This window comes from Acanthaster planci, linkage group LG03, assembly GCF_054643075.1.
Source record: "Acanthaster planci isolate LZ-2023a linkage group LG03, COTS_SCS, whole genome shotgun sequence".
NCBI classification, from domain to species: domain Eukaryota; kingdom Metazoa; phylum Echinodermata; class Asteroidea; order Valvatida; family Acanthasteridae; genus Acanthaster; species Acanthaster planci.
The window spans coordinates 25,140,217-25,165,153 of record NC_141779.1 but is presented as its reverse complement, the minus strand read 5'-3'; the positions used below and the strand labels follow the sequence as shown (position 1 = coordinate 25,165,153).

At 39.0% G+C, this 24,937-nt stretch overlaps 1 protein-coding gene across 2 annotated transcripts in view; it reads right to left on the bottom strand.

The window, feature by feature from the left end:
- Positions 1 to 24,937, bottom strand: part of LOC110981085 (kalirin-like) — a 177,909-nt gene that overhangs the window by 46,468 nt on the left and 106,504 nt on the right. For both annotated transcript variants that reach the window (XM_022238308.2, XM_087134254.1), the window contains exons 30-36: positions 24,548 to 24,667; positions 24,237 to 24,419; positions 20,277 to 20,378; positions 13,954 to 14,035; positions 13,660 to 13,747; positions 13,273 to 13,390; positions 6,925 to 7,147 (exon numbers count right to left, since the gene is read on the bottom strand). In XM_022238308.2, the coding sequence (XP_022094000.2) occupies positions 6,925 to 7,147; positions 13,273 to 13,390; positions 13,660 to 13,747; positions 13,954 to 14,035; positions 20,277 to 20,378; positions 24,237 to 24,419; positions 24,548 to 24,667 (916 nt within the window). The remainder of the gene's footprint in view (positions 1 to 6,924; positions 7,148 to 13,272; positions 13,391 to 13,659; positions 13,748 to 13,953; positions 14,036 to 20,276; positions 20,379 to 24,236; positions 24,420 to 24,547; positions 24,668 to 24,937) is intronic.

Sequence of the window (24,937 nt, the reverse complement as noted above, 5' to 3'; positions counted from 1 at the left end):
CAGAAAGTCGACAGCTGATTAAAAACTTCACATTGAGCCAAAGGATATACTGAAGCCAAAATATCCGTTGGGATGGCAGAAACAGGGAGGGACACACGGCACGTGAGTGTCTGTATTGGACGCGAGAGCCACAAGTGAAGAGACGAATCCAAGGATTTGACTGGTTGTCTCACCTCATCAGCCCTTGATGCACAACAAGACGAGGATCCGCATGAATGGATACTTCCCTCCCCAAGACTGCTCAGGTGATAAAGCGGCAGGGTAGGAAAAAAGACTACAGGAGTGGTACAGAATATACAAAGTAGTTGTGTATGGCTATCAGACCAGTAGCAGGTGGAGGAAAATGGAAATATCTGTATAGAGTCCAGTGGCAAAATGAGAAAAGAAATGCATCTCTCAATGTTGAATTGCCGTGAAAACGATGTACAAAATGCATTCAGATTGTGAGGGTCGTGGGTAGTTTTCAGGAATAGGTCACCTGAGCTTCTGAACTCAAGGGAAAAAGACGGCAAAATAATGAGCGTGCACAGAGGCAATATGATTGGCTGTCTGGTCTCCAGATTCCCATTAGGGAGTCTGATTGGAAAACATTTAGCATATGGTCAGTTTACCATGAAACGATAAGCAAAGGCACCACAATGAAATGGATGTTGCAACAGGATGTATCCAACAGTTAAAGTAGACTGTGCCAAACTTGTCAGTAACACATAGGATGTTCCATTTGTATTAGGGGTGTTTCTTCCCTCATTAAAGTCAGACACTTGTTCCTCCTTGCTTTAAACAAATTAAGCAATGATACAAATGGCAATAAACATTGCATTTAGAAAAAACCTTATTACTGGTATTGAAGTGATCAACTAACAAAGTAAAATGCAGACAGCACTTTTGAAAATTGTTTATCACCGAAACTGATATGTTACTACAGGCTGTCATGTTGCACGAAAACCTGTGCTCTTCTGGATAATTAAATTGCACACAGTAACATTAACTATAGATTCCACCTGCTAGTCTACATGTTAATACCTTCATCACTCCCATGTACATGTAATTAAATATTTTGACAGTGAAGTGTTTATCACTTCCACTCTGCTTGTGAACAACTCTTCTCTACAAATGAAACGGACCGCCCTAGGATCTATCCCTCCTTTACATGTAGATTTTTATGATTCTACAGTTCAAAATGGAAAACAAATTGACCATAGGTGGACACACAACCCTTTTATACTATTTGATGGTTATTTGAGATTTGGACAGTTAAGCAGTGAATTAATTCCACAAGGATAAAGACAGTCTGCAGTCAGCAGTGCCTAGAGAACCGGCAAATCTCAGAAATCTAAAACGTACAGGAAGTTATCTCACCTTGGTCTATGTGTGACTGCTAAAGGCAAAAAGAGACTGGTTTACAGTCAGTGCACTGGGTACTTGAGCACATAACTGTTACCAAATGACAAAAAAAGAAAAGAGTTCCTAATGATTGGTTTACTGAGCACACAAATGCATTTTGAAGTGGAATCCTTTTGAAAAATCTGTTTCAAATCAAACGATTATAAAAAACACAACGGATTTAGGCTTCTACTAACATCTGAGACACTCTTCATAAAATTTTACATAATCAACTTTTCTAAAGTAGGAGAAATGTTGGAAAAAGATATCATGGGGAACGCTGTGGTCAAATGGTGACAGTATTAACCTTAAACAAGTCTATCAAATGTAATTGTGAAGCCAAACTGAAGATACTGTGTCCACAGGCAAAATAATTTATAAGAACTATTTCTTTCTATCCACAATTAAATGGAAACACAACCTGTAATGCTTGTATTGTGTGTGCTAATTTCTCCTGATTCAGTCAGTGAATGTACATTAAAGAATATATGAATGATTTTTTCTTAGAATCACGTTTGTATATTTCTGTACTTTTCTTCGGTGTATGAAGACTGTTTGACATATCTGTTTTGAGCTACAGGAACTGAAAAGTGCAATTGTTTTAAACATTCAAATTTGACGAAGCCTTTCTGGACAAGTGAGGGCGCTTTTGTTATGATATTAATCCAGGAAGACATGGTTCAGGTTGCAAGTCTTTATGTTCAAATTGTAAACTCCAAATTTGCTATCCGAAACTATTTCAACGAAATGGTTGCTTGCTTCTTATTGACATATACTTACAAAACAATAAACTGCCAAAGGAAATAAAATCTATAATAGCAGTGTTTCGAAAAATCTAGAAATTTCCTGTGCACAAATCAGTGCAACATTGAGGCTCAGTGCCTTGGATAACATCATAGTTTTGCTCATGAATATGCCAATAGGCATTAGCATAAAAAAATCCAAAATATGGGTTTAAATTGGAAAACAAAAATTCAAAACGAGGTAAATTAAAACCCAAAGTGCAATTTCAAGGGATTTAGTAAAATATTTGTATTTCACAGTCCCTTTAAATGTCCAATTACCATCAGAAAAATTTCTATCAGTATCCGGACAATTTCCCAAAATGGATATGTGTAGAAATCTGGTTGTATCTTTTAAACCCTTCATCGCGTTGTAGATATTTAAAGGAAATAGCATCAACTTTTCTGTCAACCTCTTTATCTCTGCAATACACAAGCTGTAGTGTTGCTTTTCCGAAGCTGAGAACCACTGCTAAAATGGCAATTCATTAATTCTGTTCATTTCCAATCGAAGCTGACAATCCATAGCTCTCCTGTTACAATATACTTGGCCAAAGGCTGTGTGTGCTACAGGATGAGTTGAAGACCTTGCACAAATACTTGTTACAAACATGACCAGAAAGCACTTGTTATAAGCACCATGTTAATGACCACAGCCATACATCAATGTCTCATATAAGTTCAGAATGTCCGATTGCCGCAACCAAAAGGCTGATAGCTCAGCCCCTGAAGTCTTCCTGTACATGATATAGAGTGACTGAGGTGTGGAGACTGACACGTTTGCAGTGAACCAGCTGTGTTCATTCACGGCTGAGGTGATCTCTGGCATATGCATTATGCAGCAATAGATGTCCTTGGCAGAAACAAAATCCCTCATCATAATGATAAGGATAGGGCACATTAAAGAATATATTCATTTCTGTATTTATTAAATGATTAAGGATACGCAGATTTACTAGTTTAGATGTAGCAGGTAGGCTCATTAATTCTTGGCATATTCTATAAGCTTTAAGGCTGCTTTCTCAGGGCTTAATATGAATATTCCACAGAATTAAACTGCTCAACAAAACTGGTACAAAATTTGTCAATTAACAACTTCCCTTTTGAATGAGGTCTTTTGTTTCCACGCAATCATTTTGATAATCCAATACTAGCCAATAGCAGGGCATTATTGAATTGAAGTCATGAACATCTGTCATAAGATATGGGTGTTAACTGATTTAAGTAAAACATGATCTCTTTATAGGGCTGGTAGGGGTTTATATTAACTCAAAGCTAGACTACCAGTAAATGTAGTTCTGTCAGCACATAAACATGACAGAATGTTAACGCAATACCAAATCTCAGAAGGTACCATAGAGAAAGGACAAATATGCTGGTACCTAGGCTCAATCCTGTCATCAATCATGCAGCATGTTCAAAGATTACCTACATCATCACAAGCTGGAACTGTCTCAACATGAACCTTAACAAAGCACAGGTTTTGTTTTAGAGGGAGACCGCAGGGGTAACACAAAGCAGTGGATGAAATGGTAATTAGGGATAGGCACTGTGCAAATGGGGAGGTCAGGGCGGGGTGGGATAAATGTTGCTGGGATAACTTAATACACCTCATGGGTTTTCATGAATTTCCAGTAAATGTACCAGATGTCATTCTGTTTTTAGCTGCAACAAAGCCAACCCTACTGATGTTTATTAACTGACAATTTTGCAGTGTTGGGCATACACTATGAACATCTAACAAAATAAACACAGAGCACTAATAATTTCAACTTCCATTGTTATTACACCATGCTTCTTTTCTTAGATGTTCATAGTGAGATTTCACAGCAGTCTTCTAGAGTTCATTTGAACTGGGGAGGTTTGTAGAAGTGGAAGGTGGGTCACAAACCAACCATGAGTCAACCAATAGCTCACTACCAATAAGCATCCATTGTTATTACACCATGCTTCTTTTCTTAGATGTTCATAGGGATACATGTACATGTATACTTTGAATAATTTAAACGAGTGCATGATTATAGTTTGATATACATATAAAGTGAATTTCAGTTCTGATAAAAGGTTTGTCCAACCATTTCACCGTACCAGAAACTGGTTCAAAACACTATGGTGTTGGACACTCTTAGATAAACCAACTTTTTGGGCATCCCTTTTTCAAATAAAAAACTATGTGATGTGTTTGCACTTCATACTCGTATTGAAACTCTGTACAATTTACGCAAGTAGAAGGGGCATTAACTGCTAGGCATACATGTAGCTGTGTTTAAGGTCCCATTTACATACGTACCTTTAAAGTGGCAAACAGTTTTAAATAAAGCATTAGGCTGACATCCATTTTGGAAACACCTCGGTAGAGTGTACCTCCAGTGGAGGATGAGCTGAGGTTATTATAGGTGTTGCAGAGTAAACTTTCTGGGTGTAACAATGGGTGCAGTAGATGTTACCCCTTGGGGGCAAGCTCAGGTTAACTCTTGTCTTCCTATAAAGTAACCTTTCTGTGAAAAATGGGACAAGTAATCCTTTCTTGCAGCTGTGCAAGTTACCCGTCTGGGTTATTTGGGCTTAAACTCTATTGCTGATGTGGGGTAGCCAGTGAGTTGGAATAATTAACCCTGTCTTGCTGCTGAAGATGTTTTCCCTCGCAAACAAGTTGCGGACTAACTCTCTAGACCTGTGCTGTAGGGTAATCTTTCTGAGTGTAATGCGGTAAGCTTTTGAAGCTAGTGTGGGAGACCCATTCTGGGTGAACTGGGGGCAAACTCTAGCTCTGTGGATACAGGTACCCTGTATTGTAGAGTATTCTTTCTGGGTGTTATGGGGTAATACCACAAGCTACTGTGTGACAGACCCCTTCCAGGTAAGCTGTGGCTAACACCCTCTGGGTACTGTAGGGTAAGCCTTTCAAGTGTAATGGGTTAACATTTTCAGGCTGCTGTGTGAGAGACCTAGCTCTTCTGGGTGAACTGGCGCTAACACTGTCGGGGTGCTGTTGGATGCTGTAGAGTAACCTTTACAAGTGTAACAGGTTAGCATTTTCAGGCTGCTGTGTAGGAGACCTCTTCTTGGTGAGATGGGGCTAATTTTCTCTGGGTGCTGTAAGGTAACCTTTTAAGAGTAATGGGATAATCCTTTCTTGCTGCTTTGGAAATCACCCATCAGGCCAAGCTGTCATTAACTCAAGAGTTGCAGGGGTAACCATGTTTGGGTGTCATAAAGCAACACATGTAACATCTTTTAAGCACACTTAGGTGAATTCCTTTTTGGTGCTTCATTGGTAACTTTGAAGAAATAACTATCTTCTAGGACAAGAATACATGTAAGGATTAACTCTTTCACCTTCCGAGGCATACATTTTCTCTTCTCTCAATATTGTATTTTCTATGAAGTGGTAATCTTCCTTTTACGTAGACAAAAAAGAGAAAAAACATTTGTACCGGGGTATTTGGCACATAACAGAACACAGTTTAAAGCATGAACAAAAGCTAGTTACAAGCAATGATTCAACTTACAATGACAGAAATCTTCTCTAGTTACTAAACCATGCAAGCAGTAACCCATGCAATCATTACCTGACACTTAAAAAAACGCAATAAAATGTGTCAAGGATAGAGTGGGATTGTACACGGAGGAGGTCGTCAAGAGCAATTTAACATGAACACTGCACTCCACTGACAGACACTGGTGCATGCAGACATATTGCAAATCATGCATTAACATTTTTATGTCTCTCACATTTCACAATACACAACTGATACCCGCTCACAACAATGCATACTGGTTCATGTACATGGGTATGCAAAGTACATGTAAACCAACTCTTTGAGGAGAGAAATGCCCACACGAACGAAAAAGCGTGGCATGGTTTCTAAGTGTCACCACTCTGGTCCATCATGTCAGTTTTCCTGACCGCAGGTCAGTTATCAATGGCCACTCCACACGTACAGTCACCATAGTAATGTCAATATCCTGATGCTTCAATGCCGATGGAAAGACCCTTGATTGCATCCATCAATCCTTTTCACTGAATGAAAACTGGATGGGAATTTCCCCCATTCGGTTCAATTTTACATTCTCACAGCTCAAATTCCACTCTTCATTGGATTTTCTAAACAGTCCACATCTCACTTTATCTTTTGCAAGACTCCATTTAGCTGTTTGAATCCTCCTCTGTAAACTAGCGTCCTTTAATCTCATCTTTTCTTTTATCACCACTTGTAATCATTCACACACAATCACTCAAGACGAAGACATTTTCAATTTATCTTGACAGGTTGAATGGTGATTTTTAACGCTCTTCACCCATCCCACTTCTATTGTAAATGTATTTAACATCAACAGCATTACATTTGAACTGGTATCGGGCAGGACAATCAATTGAATAAACCACACCTTTTATTAGATTGGTTCATACCGACATGAATGTGACACTGTAATGTCATTTGTGCGGCCAATTCGCAGAGATTGAACACATTTCAACTCAAGAGCAAATATTTTGTGACATCAAATTCGCTGCACTTTTGTATTTGCTTCAAATATGCCTTTTATGCGTGGCAATGTCACTGCACTTGTAAAGGTAGTGAACACCTTTGGTTTTTTGTTGTAATTTCACAAGATTGGCTGATTACGGTATATAATACCCACTGCAACTTCCATTCCACCAACTTATTTTCCCCCACTAGCACTGGCACATATTAACATCAAAATCACTGACTGGCTGACCTAAACTCTCCTAAAAGTTACTACTCACACCACTTACCTGAACATTCAGAGCTTGATGCCACTAGATGACTCAATGGTACCAAACCCTGGACAGGTCCTGTGTGGTCTGGTGATAATGCTCTCACCAAGGCCCAGTCTGGCTGTGTAGACAGTCGTTCCAGTACCTCCACTGTCTGCCCTTTCTGGACAGAGATCTCCTGAGGGTGGTGAGCTTCAAAGTCTTCAACGACCACAACAAACTCTGAGCTTTCTCTCAGGTCCTTGGGGAAAAAAAAGAAAAAGTATGACGCAATTGTTGCAAGGGGCGACAAGGAACATTTATCATATAACCCTCAAGAATGCTCAAGAAGGGCAGCAAGGAGAACCCTAATCTTACCTAATCTGCACAAATTCATTTCTGAATTTGTTGGCTGTTTCTTATGTTTTATAGAACTGTGGATTTCAGATACTGTTTGCATGGGTCTTGACTTCCCACATTGTTTTAAGATTAAAAAATACACCGACTGGTTACTGCATACTGTTAGATGCCGAGATGTGAACATTCTAGACAGTTCACTGCAATAAAATAATCATGGAATGAGAGAAAATGCTACAACATAAGCATAAAAGAACCTTTTTAGTTAAATTCTCATCACATTAATATACTGCACATTGAAATGGTTTGGTTTGAAATGTCACATGTTGTATATGTAGAATATGATACACTGGCTGCCTGTGTTCATTTTTTCTTTCAAGCTCTCCTTATACAATGTATCAAGGACAATCTGTGGGAAACCTGCAACTGCAGTTATCAGTTTCCTTTCTCTTGATATAATCTCAAGCCTGTCAATCACGTACAGCTATACCACTACTACACTGTAGGTGTTGACACTAACGCCTCAATCAAGATATTACTATTGATAGTTCAGTTGTATAGCTACAAATGCCAGTAGGCTAGTCTCCTGGGGCTGTTTAACAATTACTGATTGCTTCAAAATATAAACACTGATGTATATATATAAACTCTCTATTCACACTGAGCTGAAGCACTGTTCAAACAGTCAGTGGTATAACTACATTTTGCATTGATATTGTTGAAGTGCTTGTACTGTTCTGACTGAGAAATTCAGAGGAAATGCCCAAACCTATGAAATAACTGGATTTCTGTTTTTTGTCTATTCAGTTCAGATGAGACTGAAGAAAGTCTTTCAATCCAAAAATATGGGCTGCACAGTGATGAGGAGTCTATTGGTTCTTTAATTAGGTGATAAACGTTTTCCTTTCAGCTCTGGCAATATGTTGCTTAAATTGCTTTTACAGGATGTGACAAAATATAAAACATAAAAATATAAACAACTTCTCTTCCCTTCAGGTATTTGCAAAAATTACCCAAACACCTGCTTCAATTACTTATAATTGTCCACTGCATTCATTTTGTTGCAATTCTTTCAAATTTCAATTTTCTTCAATCCCTATTTCCCAAGCTCCAACCCTGCCCTGTGGACATAACCTATATTCTCTATCCATTGATGCATTTTATGCAAACCTCACTTCACTGCAAATTGCCTAGGCCCTCTTATCATTCTTAATAACCCTTTTTTTCTGACCGAAAAGTAATGGCAGTTACATAAATTTGCCTCAGGGTGCACCTCTTCCTTAATCAGTTTTGTAAAATACCCCACAAACACAATGGATTGGGCTATCCCAGCATTGAAGAATCAGGAATGTGGTGCTGTCGCATATTGGAAGCAGGGGGTTGCTCTTCTTACTTCAAATAGTCCGATGACACATGATATTGTATGCCCTATGTAGGAAACATGGATAAAGTGCAATACTGTCTGTTACCTCTGGGTAGAGTTTTTCATTCTTCAGGCTCTGTAGCTAACAATCACCATGCTAACGAGTTTTACTAGTACTCAAAATCTTACACTGCACCTGTACCAAATATTGAATTTCATCAAGCGCACTGCCAAGGTGAACATACATGTACACACTCATTTCAGTGAATATCCATGCCTGTAGGTATAACCATCAGTGCAGACCTTCCAAAAGTCGTTTGCCTGAACTTTTGTTTGTCAAGAGATTATTTCTGCTGATGTAATTTTGGAAGAATTCCTACGATTATGAAAAATACACTTCGAAAGGGGTTGCTTGTATTTTGGAACTGTGATCTATATATCCTTTTTTTTTTAAATTGCTGCTACGGAGCTTTTTGTTGTGCACTGATTTTTTTGCAAGATGTCATAGCCTGTAAATGGTATCTGTCACACATGTACCGGAACAGTCACTGTTCTGTTTCACCTTTTGAATGCATTTTTAATACATTGGTATTAATGAAAACCTCTCATTGGCTGATATATATATATATATAAACCTTACAATTTCCACACAATCTTCAATTGAGACAATGGTCTAGTAAGTTTCATGTTGGGGGCTTCAGGATTTGAATCCAATGTGATTAGTCAGATCTGGTTTTTTAGGACTATACTAACATGCCAGCAAGGATCTATGTTTTATTCTTTTACCCTTTGGTTTATTCAAAAGTCAAATTGTCTCATCAGTTAGCGATTATCATGCCTCACAAATCCCTCGGTAACAAAAGTCACAAACAGACAACAGAATATGCACTTCCAACTATGGCAAACACAGTAAAATCAGAATGGATGGGATTAGCAGGGGTAGTGTATTTTACAACATACATACAACCTGTCACTTACAGGAATTATATCTTTACAAATCTACACCCCTATCAAAGTACATACTCCAACTCTCCCACATGTTCACTTCCTATCAAGTGACTTTTGCCATTTAACATTTTTAAATGTCAGCCTAGAATCTCCTGGCCACTGCCTTGCATGGCACCTTTCTGCCCTTCACATCTGCTAAATATCACTCCTGTTCAACCCCCGACTACTGTCCACTAGGAGCACTGTAAGCACTCAATTGGGATGAAATATTGTGAACCATAAAAATCAAACAGTAGGAGAAAAGAATTGATTTGTTTTGGAATACTATTCAGGTAATGATGAAGTGTTGGACTGCTGTGCTCAAGGTGGGTTTGCTTTGATTTTTTTCATGGACACATGTAGTGTAGGATTACAAATAAATAAATTACAAATTATAATGTGAATTGAAATGTGAAAATGTCCAAACATGTGTTTCAATATGATTAATTACTATCATTAATATCAGCAAGTTGTCATCACATAGGGATTATCATGCTGCAGGTAAAAAAGTTGGGGGCATGCTTTCATTTCATCAAAAAGATTGATGCAGAATTGAAAGATGCCAGTTCCTTTCGGTTTACTTTATGTTCTGAAAATTCTGTGGTCTATACACATTTTGTGAGAAAAAAATTTCATTGAGTACCTTATATGTCTAATGGTTTATAGGTTTATAGATTAATGTGGCCATTTGAGGTTTGGCCTGAGTCCATCTTTTTGAGTGTTTAATATGGCCGCATGCAAATTACTTGGCTATGGCTTGAAATCACACACGACTCTATGGCAACTGGCCGGGGCCACTACCATAGACTTGTGTGTAATTACAGGCCACAGCCAAGTAATGCGGACACGGCTTATTTTAGTTGAACAAGGAGAGAAATGAGAAGTGCATTTACAAAGATGGCTTCATTCAGACCTAACTTTATCGTCATTTTTTTTTAGCTTTCTATGCAAGGCCCATTTTCCACTTCCCGGTATGTCTCTTCCTGCTTCAACAAATCCAGCTCTATCAAATGATTGTTATGCTAAAAGGTCCAGGGATTTTCAGCCATGTCCTGCCTTGGCCTAGAATAAAAACACCACCTCCTGCTATAAGAGTGCCTTATCTAAATAAGGAGGTGAGAATCAATAGGAAGCTTGGAGTTGAGGGTATAATACATATATATCAAGCCTTCGTGTGCCTAGTAACTAGGCTGTTTGTCCAAGCAGGAAAGCTGGATTAGAAGGGGGAATATGGGGACAAATGAGGAGGTCATTTGAGTTCATAAGGAGGGAATAAGAGCTTGAATTGGGGATCAGGAAATAAAGTCGGGTTTGTTTTGCCAAGGCATATTTCTAGGAGCAGTTTTTTTTTAAAGCTCTGCCTTCTTACTCTGTGATACAGGCAAATCCTTGCTCTTTTCAAATTTAACTCAGCACAATATTAACTAATTCCATTCAATATGGCTTTGTGTTCAGGTTACTTCTCTCAACAGCTTGTGTGATGAATATGAATAATGTGACTGTGATGCTGAATTTCCAACTAAAAGTATTTGGGAACTTAGAAAAAATGAAGTACTGAAGCAGTAATTTAAAGATTACACCTATTGATTTGATTTATAGTGCTGCTTTCTTTGCATTCTTGCCTGCAATGTAAACACAACTTAGAATTTCAACGTGTACTCATGGCCCACGAAAAAACTTAAACAAACTGGTTATCTTGCATCAGACATTCATCTGAGGAAAAATATTTCAGTAAGTCACTGATTCACAGGTTCTGCACAGCATACAATTTGTTCTTCAGCACATCAGGTCTAAGTTCAATCACTTCAAGGAAACCTGAGCAGGCTAGAGAATGGATTTTAAATGTCAAGTTGTGGGGGGAAATTGGAAGTGATGGAAGGTTCTCTCAACCCCCATCGGCAGAAAAAAATGAATAATAGACAATGTTGATCTAAATAAAAATGTACTCTCTGCATCTCACATATTAATTTCAGAGAGGACTAGAATCTTCCCTAAATACTGGGCAGTGGTAAATGTGTAACATCCTTGTAAATTTGTGAAAAAAGTGAAATCAATAGGCTTAACTAAATCAGTTGTTTCACTTCTTGGTTTGTGAATCAAACTCTGCATTTAGTAAGTGCTTTAACTGCGAAACATTCAGGTTTGTTAGAATGATGAAAGGAGCATATATAAAAAATCATTCAGTCCAAGAAAACTGTCTTTCCAAACCTGTAAATTTGAAACTAGACATAAATATTACTCGCTTGACTAACTAGCGGGGAAAATGCTTAATTCTATAGACAATGAAAAAAGTATAAATGGTAAAAAAAGTGAAAAATAAATTGTTAATGTTGAAAAATGTTAAAGCTGTCAAGACATACATGTAAGACGTTGGCATTGAGAAAGGTATAGCAGGAAGACAAATATGTGATGATTTACAATATCTCCAAATATTTTCTACCTGGTTGTAAGAGCTCGACTGTAACTCAACAAAAACTTGGTATGGTTTGTTGTTTTCATGTGACAATAAAACCTCTTAAAAATTTTTTTAAATGCCAAATGTTTACTTCATGTCAAACAAAGTGATGGATACTTGGAATTTACATTCCATTAACAAGTTTTACCAAACATTGGCTTGACAAATGATGAAAGATAACCAATTATACAGCAGAGAGCATCTTCATAACCCTCCCTGTGCCCCAACGGACCACATCCAGTGACATCATCAAATGAAAAGCATAGCAATGCTGTAGCAATGATGCTTCTTGTTAACGTCAGTGGAGAAAGCTGGGGGTCGGCTAGATTGCTTCTAAATTTGATTTCCGAGGACTCGCTGAACTGGAAGGAGTTGATGAAAGGTTGCTCTCTGGAATAGATTTGACTGCCGGAGTTGAGGGAAGGGAGGGGAGTTGAAATGCCTCAAGATTCCCCATCCAGCTAAGTCAGTCTTTTAAATGCTGCGTATAATCTCAACCAATTTGGCATGACATCAAGCGTGATTAAATTTATGTTGTATCTGAGATGGACGGATCCTACTGCAGTGAAAATACATCCAATGTACCCATCTACATATTAGAACTTCATTGTTGTCCCTTGGTTTGGAATCTTATCTACCGGTATTTGCTGGCATACAAATCAAAGTAACACAGCAGGATTATGGAACCTTGCATCATATGTTGTTCTTGAAACACATAAGGATGCCTGCTCGTAAGGCAACATCTTCCACCCAAACATCAAAAGATGGCCATATCAATTGCAAAAGCAGATGATTTAATGTGAAGGTCACATGAATTACAATGAACAATTAAAATAAGGCAATTTTATGGCATATCTGAAATACACCTCTCGTCTACTTAAGTGACTATGTGATCCAAATTTCTAGTATGCTCTAGTATTTCTAGTATGTACACTCTGTGCTGCACATCAACAAGTCTAAAATTTGTAAACTTTTGAACTACAAAGTTCGCATAGTGTAACTGTCATGCACAGTTGGACACGACAGCAAACGGGGCTTTGAATTAAAGATTTTTAAGAAAATTCACATACATCGCTGAAGTATTCTTGGTGCTCTGTACCTCGAGCACCTATTACATTGTAATGATTTTAACAGAACCAACATGGAACACAGTGAACATGTTTTTAAGCATGCCCTTTAGGACGCTTGTGGAATTAAAAATGAGATTCAAAGGATATATCCTTACTTTGTCACTGTCTACTGTGGCAGTCGTATTTGTTGTGGAGACGGAATTGAGTGAGTCTCGGTCACCTCTAGGGGGCAGCAGAAGATCGTCAAGGAAACTGTCCTCAAGATTTGCACCCCTGAATGGGAACAAATTGGAGGTAAGAACTTCAAAATGGAAAACTGAAATCCAAGCAGCATCTCAGCCCTGTTCAAAATGGTTTTCAAGAACCCAGCTTATCACCAAGTTACATGTATGTACTTCCCTTACAGTATCCAAAACTGTTTGATTTTTACTTTCTTGTGGACTAAGCAGCCAATCCAATGAAAATGATGACTTCCAGACCAAAAGACAACACACCACTTCACACATGGTCTTTGAATGTGAAATCATCAATGTTCACAATACCTTGTGGTTTTCTGGATCAAGCTTCTGGATGATGAGGCATTCTTGGCAGCAAATTTGGGTGCTGTTAGCTTGGTGGAATCCATAAGAGCTGGGGTACAAGTTCCAAAAAGTTAAATGACTAGCTGCAGAAATTCAGTTTCCTCAGTCACCAATCAATATTTTTTCATTCTAAAGCACACCTTTTCATTTTCTTCACAACTAAATATTAGTGTGTTTGATATTAAAAGGTATCACTGAGTCGGGATGCCGGAGAGAAAAAGCGGAGATAACAATTGGCAGGGAGATGTTGCAAACCTGCACGTAAATGGACTTGTCGTTCAGTGACTATGTCCCTCATCTTACGAATCCATTCCTGTTTGACTTCCAAATTGGATGCCTGACAAAACAAAAGAAATCGATCAATGAATGACAGATTGCCACGTTGATTATTAAAACTGATTTCTTTATGTGCATTGCGACAACGAAACATTCACGAAAACGAAAGGATTTTCAAGGACAACTGCACTGAAGACTAAATCACATGAATACAGAGGAGGATGTGTGTGGGTAGAAGAGGGTAGAAATGGCGGTCTGGGTATAGCCAGAGTCACAACAGATCTATTCATTCAAGGGAAAAACTTCAGCCCAGGAAGTCTAACAGGATCAACTTTCTAATAACTGAGTGGGCTGAATTTATAATGCATACGGCCAGTGTACATGAAAGTCTCTAATCTGAATTCATTAGAGTGCAGAGGTATCCACAAAGCTTTGCTATCAGGGATGTCTTAATGAAACTTTGTTCATCAGTATAAAAAAAACACCTATTTGCCTGGGTTCATTATAATCCTCAATACCCTGCCACTCTTAGAATACTGTCCCTGGGGTGTGTATGTGGGTGTTGGATGATTTACCGGTAGATGTATGTACTGTCTTCTGGTCAGATAATCAGATTTCAGAATATATCCTCTAAGTGGGAGTATCGGAACAGAAGCAATGACACAAATGGGTGACAATATTAAAAACAACTGTCCATGTCCATTACGTTGTGAAACTACATTGTTTGAAGCTTGACATTTAAACTTGTGTGCCTGCATACATATTTGCTTATGTTGAAAAAAGCATCTGATATGAGTCAACAGAAGATCAAAATGTGTGACAGCAAGATGAAAATTACAAAAGATTTGTAAATTTACTGTCTACAAAGACTTTCAATCTCAAGTTTGATCTTTAACTCAAACGTACACAGTTAAACACACCATTATCCTGGTAAAAAGCGAGGAAAATGATATTAACAACATGTGTAAACTGGTGCCACATCCTTCATCTTCGTCAGCAATCAACTTTCCTTTTCATTTTTATTCCACAAAGCCATCCACTTGTCCACAATTATCATCATGGACTTTGATTAGCAATTCTCCTTTTTTAATTAAATGATTAAAGTATTCCATCTGTTTCTCATTTGCACAGGTGTTTGGCTTCTATGTAGAGCACTCTACATACAAAGTTAAGGCCCTCATGCATAAATTAAAACCTCAAGTGTGATTCTCAAATACCTGATGGATCACACCTGGGGCCAAATTAATGCAGCTAACCACACATACATGTATCTGCTAAGCACTAACAAATACTGCTGATAGTGAGAGTAGGTCATCAGTTAAAATGCATTGTAACTTGTGAACAGCTTTTGGCTGGTTCTCAGTTGATGTCTGTTAAGCAATATTTGCTCAGCCAGTCCTTCATTTTGAAACAAAATTGGGCAGTTCCGTAAAATAAAAACATCATAAAAAACTTGAACCTCAGCAGCAGAAAAGCAATCTTGTTTCAATCTGGTTCGATAGATTTTTAAAAATTGAACATGTAGAAATACTCAACTCATTTTGGTCTTTGTTTTTCATATTGAATATCCAGGAGAAGCGATTACAAAAGATACATTCATCACGGTGGAAACGGATGAATAATATCAGGAAACTTCTCATGTGAAAATTGAATTGAGTGTCCTTAGTGACTGTTTTGATAACAAACTGGTGAATGAAGCAGATGTGCAACTGTTTATTTGTGGCATGTTGATAAATTCTTTTTGGTCGATTTGCTTCCATTTGCAATTTAATTCATTATAATTTTTTGGCAGTCGAAGTTCAGATATACATGTATTTGTCGAAATAAACCCAAATTTAAGATTTAAAGGGCTACAATTAAAACAGAAGGGAAAAAGAACTGCCTTCAGAAAAATAAATAAACGCTTAATGTTGAGCAAGATCTGTGCTCCTCTGGAAGCTACCGGTAGCCCTACTGTATAAGTGTTTGTGAGGCCCACTAGTACACAAACACAAAGAATAAACGGTGCCTACGCCTCTTCAGAAAAGAGGAACATTTTCCATAACCCTTTCCCTCACACAAAGCCAATAATCCCCCAGGGTAATTCTGTGTGCAGTTCTGGAAATTCAATCCCAGCTCACCCATTGTGAGTCCAAAAACAAGTTCAAAGGAAGAACCACAACTGCCAGCAAGATCTTTGTTGCAACTCAATCTGCTCAGGCAGAATTCGTATTCCTTAGGCATGTATTCTTATACCGTCGGTTAGCTGGAGACTTGAGAACATTTTTCTTCATCAAACATGCCTCTCGCATCATTTCTTCAAGAAATATTAGATGTCCTACGGTACGTGCTAAAAGAGTCACACCTACTTAGACAAAGGCATAGCATTAGAAAATGCCAATGCTCTAAATGACCTAAGAATAAAGGGGAACTGACAACCTGAGTAGGATAAGGCAAGTTGATGAAAAAACTAACTTACAGTATCACATACCAGTACGTATACTTGCAGATTTGTGGAATCTTTAAGGCATACTGAATTGGAACATACATACTTGAAAAACACACATTTTTGATACAATTTTCTTTTTTTTTCAGTTAAATTTCCTGTGTGAGCTTTTGTAAATAACAGAATAATTACAGAACATTTATGACAGACACTATCCCCAGAGACCATTGAGAGATGCAGGTCTACATGCAAGGAACATTCTCAGTTGATGGAAGAAGCCAACGCAAAAAGACATGTTTTGAGTTGCCTTGAGAAAGGACTGATATTTGCTGGTGTCATTGATCTCATGTGACAGACAGTTCCAAAGTTGAGGTGCAACATCTGAAAAGGCTCTGTCACCATAACTTACACGCTGAGTTCACAGAGTTAGAAAAGAAACTGCTACATAACCTCCAGCCATTGAAATCTGAGAGTGTGATGTTGTAATAGATTTTGGAAGCAGAGTTGTGCAGAGTGTGATGTTGTAATAGGTTTGCAAGCAGAATTTGCAGAGTGTGATGTTGTAATAGGTTCTGAAAGCAGAGTTGTGCAGAGTGTGATGTTGTAATAGGTCCTGAAAGCAGAGTTGTGCAGAGTGTGATGTTGTAATAGGTTTTGAAAGCAGAGTTGTGCAGAGTGTGATGTTGTAATAGGTTGTGAAAGCAGAGTTGTGCAGAGTGTGATATTGTAATAGGTCCTGAAAGCAGAGTTGTGCAGAGTGTGATGTTGTAATAGGTTGTGAAAGCAGAGTTGTGCAGAATGTGATGTTGTAATTGGTTCTGAAAGCAGAGTTGTGCAGAGTGTGATGTTGTAATAGGTTCTGAAAGCAGAGTTGTGCAGAGTGTGATGTTGTAATAGGTCCTGAAAGCAGAGCTGTGCAGAGTGTGATGTTGTAATACGTCCTGAAAGCAGAGCTGTGCAGAGTGTGATGTTGTAATAGGTTCGAAAGCAGAGTTGTGCAGAGTGTGATGTTGTAATAGGTTGTGAAAGCAGAGCTGTGCAGAGTGTGATGTTGTAATAGGTTTGAAAGCAGAGCTGTGCAGAGTGTGACGTTGTAATAGATTTTGGAAGCAGAGTTGTGCAGAGTGTGATGTTGTAATAGGTTTGAAAGCAGAGTTGTGCAGAGTGTGATGTTGTAATGGTTCTGAAAGCAGAGTTGTGCAGAGTGTGATGTTGTAATAGGTTTTGAAAGCAGAGTTGTGCAGAGTGTTATGTTGTAATAGGTTTTGAAAGCAGATTTGTGCAGAGTGTGATGTTGTAATAGGTCCTGAAAGCAGAGTTGTGCAGAGTGTGATGTTGTAATAGGTTGTGAAAGCAGAGTTGTGCAGAGTGTGATGTTGTAATTGGTTCTGAAAGCAGAGTTGTGCAGAGTGTGATGTTGTAATAGGTTGTGAAAGCAGAGTTGTGCAGAGTGTGATGTTGTAATAGGTTGTGAAAGCAGAGCTGTGCAGAGTGTGATGTTGTAATAGGTTTGAAAGCAGAGCTGTGCAGAGTGTGATGTTGTAATAGGTCCTGAAAGCAGAGCTGTGCAGAGTGTGATGTTGTAATAGGTTGTGAAAGCAGAGCTGTGCAGAGTGTGATGTTGTTATAGGTTCTGAAAGCAGAGCTGTGCAGAGTGTGATGTTGTAATAGGTTTGAAAGCAGAGTTGTGCAGAGTGTGATGTTGTAATAGGTTTGAAAGCACAGTTTTGCAGAGTGTGATGTTGTAATAGGTTCTGAAAGTAGAGTTGTGCAGTGTGATGTTGTAATAGGTTCTGAAAGCAGAGTTGTGCAGAGTGTGATGTTGTAATAGGTTGTGAAAGCAGAGTTGTGCAGAGTGTGATGTTGTAATAGGTTCTGAAAGCAGAGTTGTGCAGAGTGTGATGTTGTAATAGGTTGTGAAAGCAGAGTTGTGCAGAGTGTGATGTTGTAATAGGTTTGAAAGCAGAGCTGTGCAGAGTGTGATGTTGTAATTGGTTCTGAAAGCAGAGCTGTGCAGTGTGATGTTGTAATATGTTGTGAAAGCAGAGTTGTGCAGAGTGTGATGTTGTAATAGGTCCTGAAAGCAGAGCTGTGCAGAGTGTGATGTTGTAATAGGTTCTGAAAGCAGAGCTGTGCAGTGTGATGTTGTAATAGGTTTGAAAGCAGAGCTGTGCAGAGTGTGATGTTGTAATAGGTTGTGAAAGCAGAGTTGTGCAGAGTGTGATGTTGTAATAGGTCCTGAAAGCGGAGTTGTGCAGAGTGTGATGTTGTAATAGGTTGTGAAAGCAGAGATGTGCAGAGTGTGATGTTGTAATAGGTTGTGAAAGCAGAGTTGCGCAGAGTGTGATGTTGTAATAGGTTGTGAAAGCAGAGTTGTGCACGGTGTGATGTTGTAATAGGTCCTGAAAGCAGAGCTTTGCAGAGTGTGATGTTGTAATAGGTTGTGAAAGCAGAGTTGTGCAGAGTGTGATGTTGTAATAGGTTCTGAAAGCAGAGTTGTGCAGAGCCATGAAGTGATTTGAATAAGAGGAGTACAATCTGGACAAATTCCACTGGTCAGTGGATTAATAGTTGAGCTGCTTTCTTTTGACCAGTAAGCAGGCTTGCAGCAGCATTTTGTATGTGATCAAACTAATTGCTAAAAAATGAAGCATCACCATTTTAGCATTTATTATTTTTTTTAAGAGGGAAGGGGATTCTCTCCTCCCATTTCTTTAAATCGCTCAAGAACGTTGTTGCTGTCTAAGGTACAAAGGGCAGACCAACCTTCATTAGCAACTGCCACTGTATTTCAAATTTAGCAAACCTTTAATGATAACAAGCATTGCACCTTGTACGGATTTCAAAGTGGCTGACCAACCTTCACAGCAATTGTATTACCAACTGGGCAAGCCCTTTAATGCTCATAAGAATTGTAACTGGGTCAGGTTCCAATACGGCTGGCTGGCCTCTCACAGACAGACAAGTTTTGCAGTGCTCTAATCTAATGGACAGTAATTGGACTCCCAATTTAATTGTCAGGAGTGAAAATAAAATCACATGGTTTGAACAAGGCTCTATAAATGAAGGCTTCCTATCACAGACGGACCAGACGATGAATTGCATAATGCCTTATACAGTCAAGTCAAGCATAATGAACATGTCTACTGAGCCCAGGCAATGGAGGTGTGTGCAATGGGAAGTAAAGATGAATATGAAGAAGGTTTTAAAGGGTTAAGGTGGGGGAATTTCTGCAGACACAACAAGGTGGATGCTGACAGGGTGATGCATGGTTCTGAATAATAAATCTGGGCAAAAGATTCTGCTTGGACAGAAATTTGTTTATATCTAGAAATATACAATAAAATTGCAGCTGAAATAAACGTGAAAATGTGTCTCAAAGAAGTAACATCTTGAGAAAAAATACACGTTCAGGTTAAAAATCAGGCCATATGATTTCTAGCGGAAATCCAAGAATGGGTCTACGGAAAATTAACTTCAACAATGACATGTCACAGCAATGTTATTGCATTTACCATGATTAGCTTTGGGTCTTTGGTTACTAATATTAGGCATATGCATATTTAAGTTGTGCATTTGGGCACATTTTGGATTATTTCTAAAATGTATAAAATGTCCGGAATTGTATGCAAGCATTTAAAAAGCTTGAATGTTGAGGCAATGAGAAAAAAAAGCCTATAGACCTCAACAATAAATACATGTATTCTGATGCTCAGAAAGATACAGTTTGATGTGAAGTTGAAAACAATTCTAATAATAATATATGTATACAATCAAAGATCAAGAAAAAGTACAACTTCATTTCGAACAAGTAGAAAGTACACTTTGTAAGGATTGTTGCCACAACCTGTCTTTCTGTTTTGAATTCTCTACTCACCTTGAGTACTATTCTGTTGTCCGAGGATGGTGTACTCCCTGTCCACAAAGCAAACTTACAGCTATCACCCTCTATGTGCTCTGTGATACCAAGATCTGATGTCTGCAAAAAATTACAATCAAATCTTGGTCAGGATGAACAATTTGTGAGCAAAATCAATAAAGTTTGCTGCTTGATGCTTCAGTTCATTGGTGAAGCACCACAGCTCAGGATCCTGGTTCCTTGTTGTACAAGTATATTGCAGTGTCTAAGACTATTACTAACCAGTAATGCAACCAAAGAGATTCAGAGCCAATTTTTTTTGGGAGGGAGGAAGCCAAACTTTATTTATTTTATTGCCTTTCTGAAGGCTAAGGCTATTAAGTATATGTACATTTTGGAGCTTTTAACACACTTTTTGAAGGAAGGGGATGAAATAGGCCATAAAAGGAACCTCCATGTACATGTATCTTCAATTATCGTTAACAAAATATTTGTGGCTCTTTTTGGAGGGGAGGGGGCATATGGCCCAATTGGCCGCCTTGAATCCATCCTTGGATGTGATCAACCTCTTCTTGATAGTCCCACACAGAGGACTAGACTTGCCTGGCCTTTACTGTCTGCCATGTGCTCTATGACAGTTAGTTACACTATTTCATCACATTCATCGATTTTAAAAAAGCACCTGAAACTTTACCGAAGCAAGCTTTTTGAGATCCTTAGTGCCTTATCTGTCCCACAGAAGGTGGTGATGGCAATTCTTATGGGCTATAGCAAGATGCACCAACAGTAGTCATAGCAGATGGTACCACAGACCCCTTGGAGATCCAGGCTGAAGTTCTGTATGCGGCATGCTAGCGGCCTTCTAGTTGATGCTCGTATTGACCTATGTGATAAGGCATGCAGCTGAGTGAAAGGAGAAGCTGGACTTCAGACTCCAGGTGCGGAAGTCGAAAAGTGAAAGCAGTGGAGATCACTGACCTGGACTTCATTGACAACGTCTGTCTTGTATCCAAAGTGGACCAAGCACAAGAATTGCTTGCAGCCGGGGAGCTTAAGAGCTACCAATGAAGGCCGCAGCTCAACTAAAAATAGACCAACTTAATGGCATTCAACTTGAAGGTCAGTATCAAGTCCACAGACTGTGCTACACTGGGTAGCTGACGAGTTTAAACCCCTAACCCTCAGAGGATCGACTGAAGACAAGATGAGAGTGAGGAGAGCCTTGGCGTGGAAGGCCACTCATGGCATAAGGTGTCAAGATCGGTCTCAATGAAGGCAGCCTTAAAACATATCTGTTTGTTGCTACAGTTAGATCTGTACTCCTATATGAAGAAGAAATGTAGACGTGGGACACCAAGCACAAGGAAAGCTCTTGACAGTATCTACACAAGGAAACTACGGATGGCACTTGATGGCCATGTGTCGATCATCTAGCTCTATGACCTGTTGTCCAGAGTATCTTCTAAGGTTAGGGAGCAGGGGATGAGGCTGATGGGATGCTGTCTGCATCACCCAGAGCTAGCTGCGAGCTCCCTACCAGTAATGAGGAAAACCACTAACTGGATAAAGCACAACAGGAAACCACTGAGGATGCTAATGCTGGGTCAGGATAAGTTAAAGGTTACCATCTGAAGCTCCCAAGAAAGCAACAGCAAAAGACAACTTCTCGCATCATTGCTAGTTTGCGATCCAACTTGATTCCCATTTCCGACTACTCTTTAGATAAATCTACATCTGAATCTTAGGATATGCTTATGCCTCAGGATATTCTTTTCTGGTTTTTGGAGGTTATCACTCACTTTGAGCCTTCCGTATTTTTAAGGTTATGTACACATTATCAACATGGTATTTAATCTTTTTAACAATGGCAAAAGAAATACATGTACAGTACATTGTGACTGAAAGTTAACACCAAAATGGGAAAACTTTTTTCACATTTTTTCTCTTCCCAGGGAATTCCTTTTCATTTCACAAATTGTGAAAAGTGTGCCAAAAGTGGGAAAATATTTTCACACCTTTTCACACAAGTGGGAAAATATTTTCACAGATTTTTCCCACAAGTGGGAAATGATTTTCACAGATTTTCCCACAAGTAGGAAAAGATTTTCACAGATTTTCTCTGGTTGTGGGGAAATAATTTTGCAAGCTTTCTTCATTTAGTAGTATTTGTGCATTTACATGTAGACATCAGGAAGTTTTTGTTCTCTGTGGTTTCAAACATGTGCATCTCTGAATATGGAAAGTGGAGGAAAATCAGTTTAAGAGAAAAGTTCTTCAATTCTCAGGAATATTCAGATTACTTGAGGAAGACAGCATTAAAATTTCAAGGCAGTATGTTTCTCGTTCTTGAGCAAAATACAGTGTGACAGGAGAAATCAAAGCTGGTTATGGTGGAGGTTGGAGACAAGCACTGAACACCAAACAGCTGAATTACAGTAAATTGCAGTTATAGCGCTCTCTAACATGTCTTATATTATAAGTTATAAGCTTTTACAAATTAAATTAACCCACTTGGATGGATGCTCAACATGTGCACCGCATATGTGCACATGTACATGAACATGGATCCACATGTTGTCATGTATGTAAATTATGTTTACATGTATTGGCAAATGTATGTACCGTGATTTCGGAATAAATGCCTTGTATCTGGTTATCTCGACGTTTTCATGATGCCGATAAAAAAATTACCAAATCTCTTCAAAAACCGCCACGGGACCTTGTGCATGCCGCACCGCATAACGAAGCACACACTGCATCTACACCTACCGCGACATCCTGACTGCTACTGCATGCCCATTTATGGATAGTCCAATCGCTGACTTTTTCCAATAACCATGTGACCACAGAAAGTAACATGTCATCAGAAACCCAAGTTAAAACTGACCCCATATGTCACACCGAAGACAATCGGCGAAAAGACGAGATTTGCTTCACAAAGATACACATACAATTTAAGCAATTATTTTATTCGTAGATTGTAAGAAACTTTTCGGTAACAAAATAATGCATGTAGTATTTCATTGTTGATTTTTTTGTGTGCCAAACTACACCATGAAAATAAATAAAAAGTGGGCAAATAATCCATGTCGCCACAGCCGAGCATGTTAAGTTTATTGTAATACACACATTTTATGTGCTTCGTGACTTCATGACTTGGGGACTCCAATTTTAATAATCACTTAACATCCAGACAACTTTTTAAACATTTATTCTACGATATTGACGAATGTTTATCTATGGTAATCCAAGAAAACAACTGCGCCACGCAAGCGCGGGTCGCTGTAGTGAGCACATCCCCGCAATTGCGCTGCATGGACCGGACAGCTTGGCTGAGGAAATCGCTACTAGACTACAACAGCACACTCCATGTGGTGAGTTGACCTGGCCGGCCCCGAGCGCAGCACAGCCTGCGTAATGGACTCTTCACTGCATAATAGTTGTGCGCGTGTGGCAAGTGTTGAGCATTTTCGCTGCACAATGCTTCTCGTTTTCGCAAGTTTCCGCATGATTTTCAGAACCTTTCGAACCACTTTCGCAAAATTTTCACACTGTTTTCGCACACTGTTTTTTTTCTCAATGTTTTTGCAAATGTTTCACGACGTGTTCACAAAAGATTTGCACCGTTTTCGCACGATTTTCGCACTGTTTTTGCACGTCGTTCGACCCTTTTGCATCCGATTTGCTGCGAATTCGCAGGGGGGAAAAGTTGTGGTCAAAATGCGAATGCGCTTTTTTTCCCCATTCCTTTTCGCAGCGTTTAACTTTCAAATGCAACGTACTGTACTTTGAACGTACTGTACTTTGAACGTACTGTACTTTGAACGTACTGTACTTTGAACGTACTGTACTTTGAACGTACTGTACTTTGAACGTACTGTACTTTGATCCCAATACTTAAATAAACTGTCCACAATACAGAAATAAACTGTGGAACTTGTGGGGGCAGTGAGAAACGGTCAAGTCACTCTGACTTACATCCAGCTTGCTCTTGAAGATGTACTTGTTCTTGCCAGTGCTGTCTTTGCCCTCCTTGCTGAAGACCAGGAAGAGTTCAAAGAGGAAGATGTGTCTCTCCCGACCCTTACGGAAAATCTGCTTGGGATCCCAGACTTGAAAAGAGTCTTGGAGAATCACCTCACCATTCACATCCATGTTACCCTAGGGTGGAACAAGGTACATTGATAACCCCCTAATTACAAGATCTCTCTTACAGTAAGGGTTTGCTCTCCTCAAAATACATCACACAAAGAAGCAGACAGACCAATAAGCCAGCAGTGTGTACTTACATTCATGCCTTCTAGCATGCTTAGATGGATGGCATCGTTGGCTTTCTTGGGCACCATCAGCATGACTTCAAGAGCTTCCCGGATCTCTCCCTTGCCTTCCTCACAGCATGCCAATAAATCCTACAACAAAAAGAAATCCACACAAACATTTTATAGTTGACAATTTCTTTGTAACAAGGAAAATGTTCAAAGCCCAAGGTTCTGAGAATCAACTCCAATAAGACCATGCAATTTCTGTGGCTCAAACCTTTAAAACTATCCCACTTGGACACATAACGGCACCAGTAATGTTTCTATTCTGTATCAATTGTCTCATAGAGTATGACAAGATGGTGGTGTGCACACCTGTGACAGTTCTGAATTAGATGGTACAGCTCTGACATTATTGTA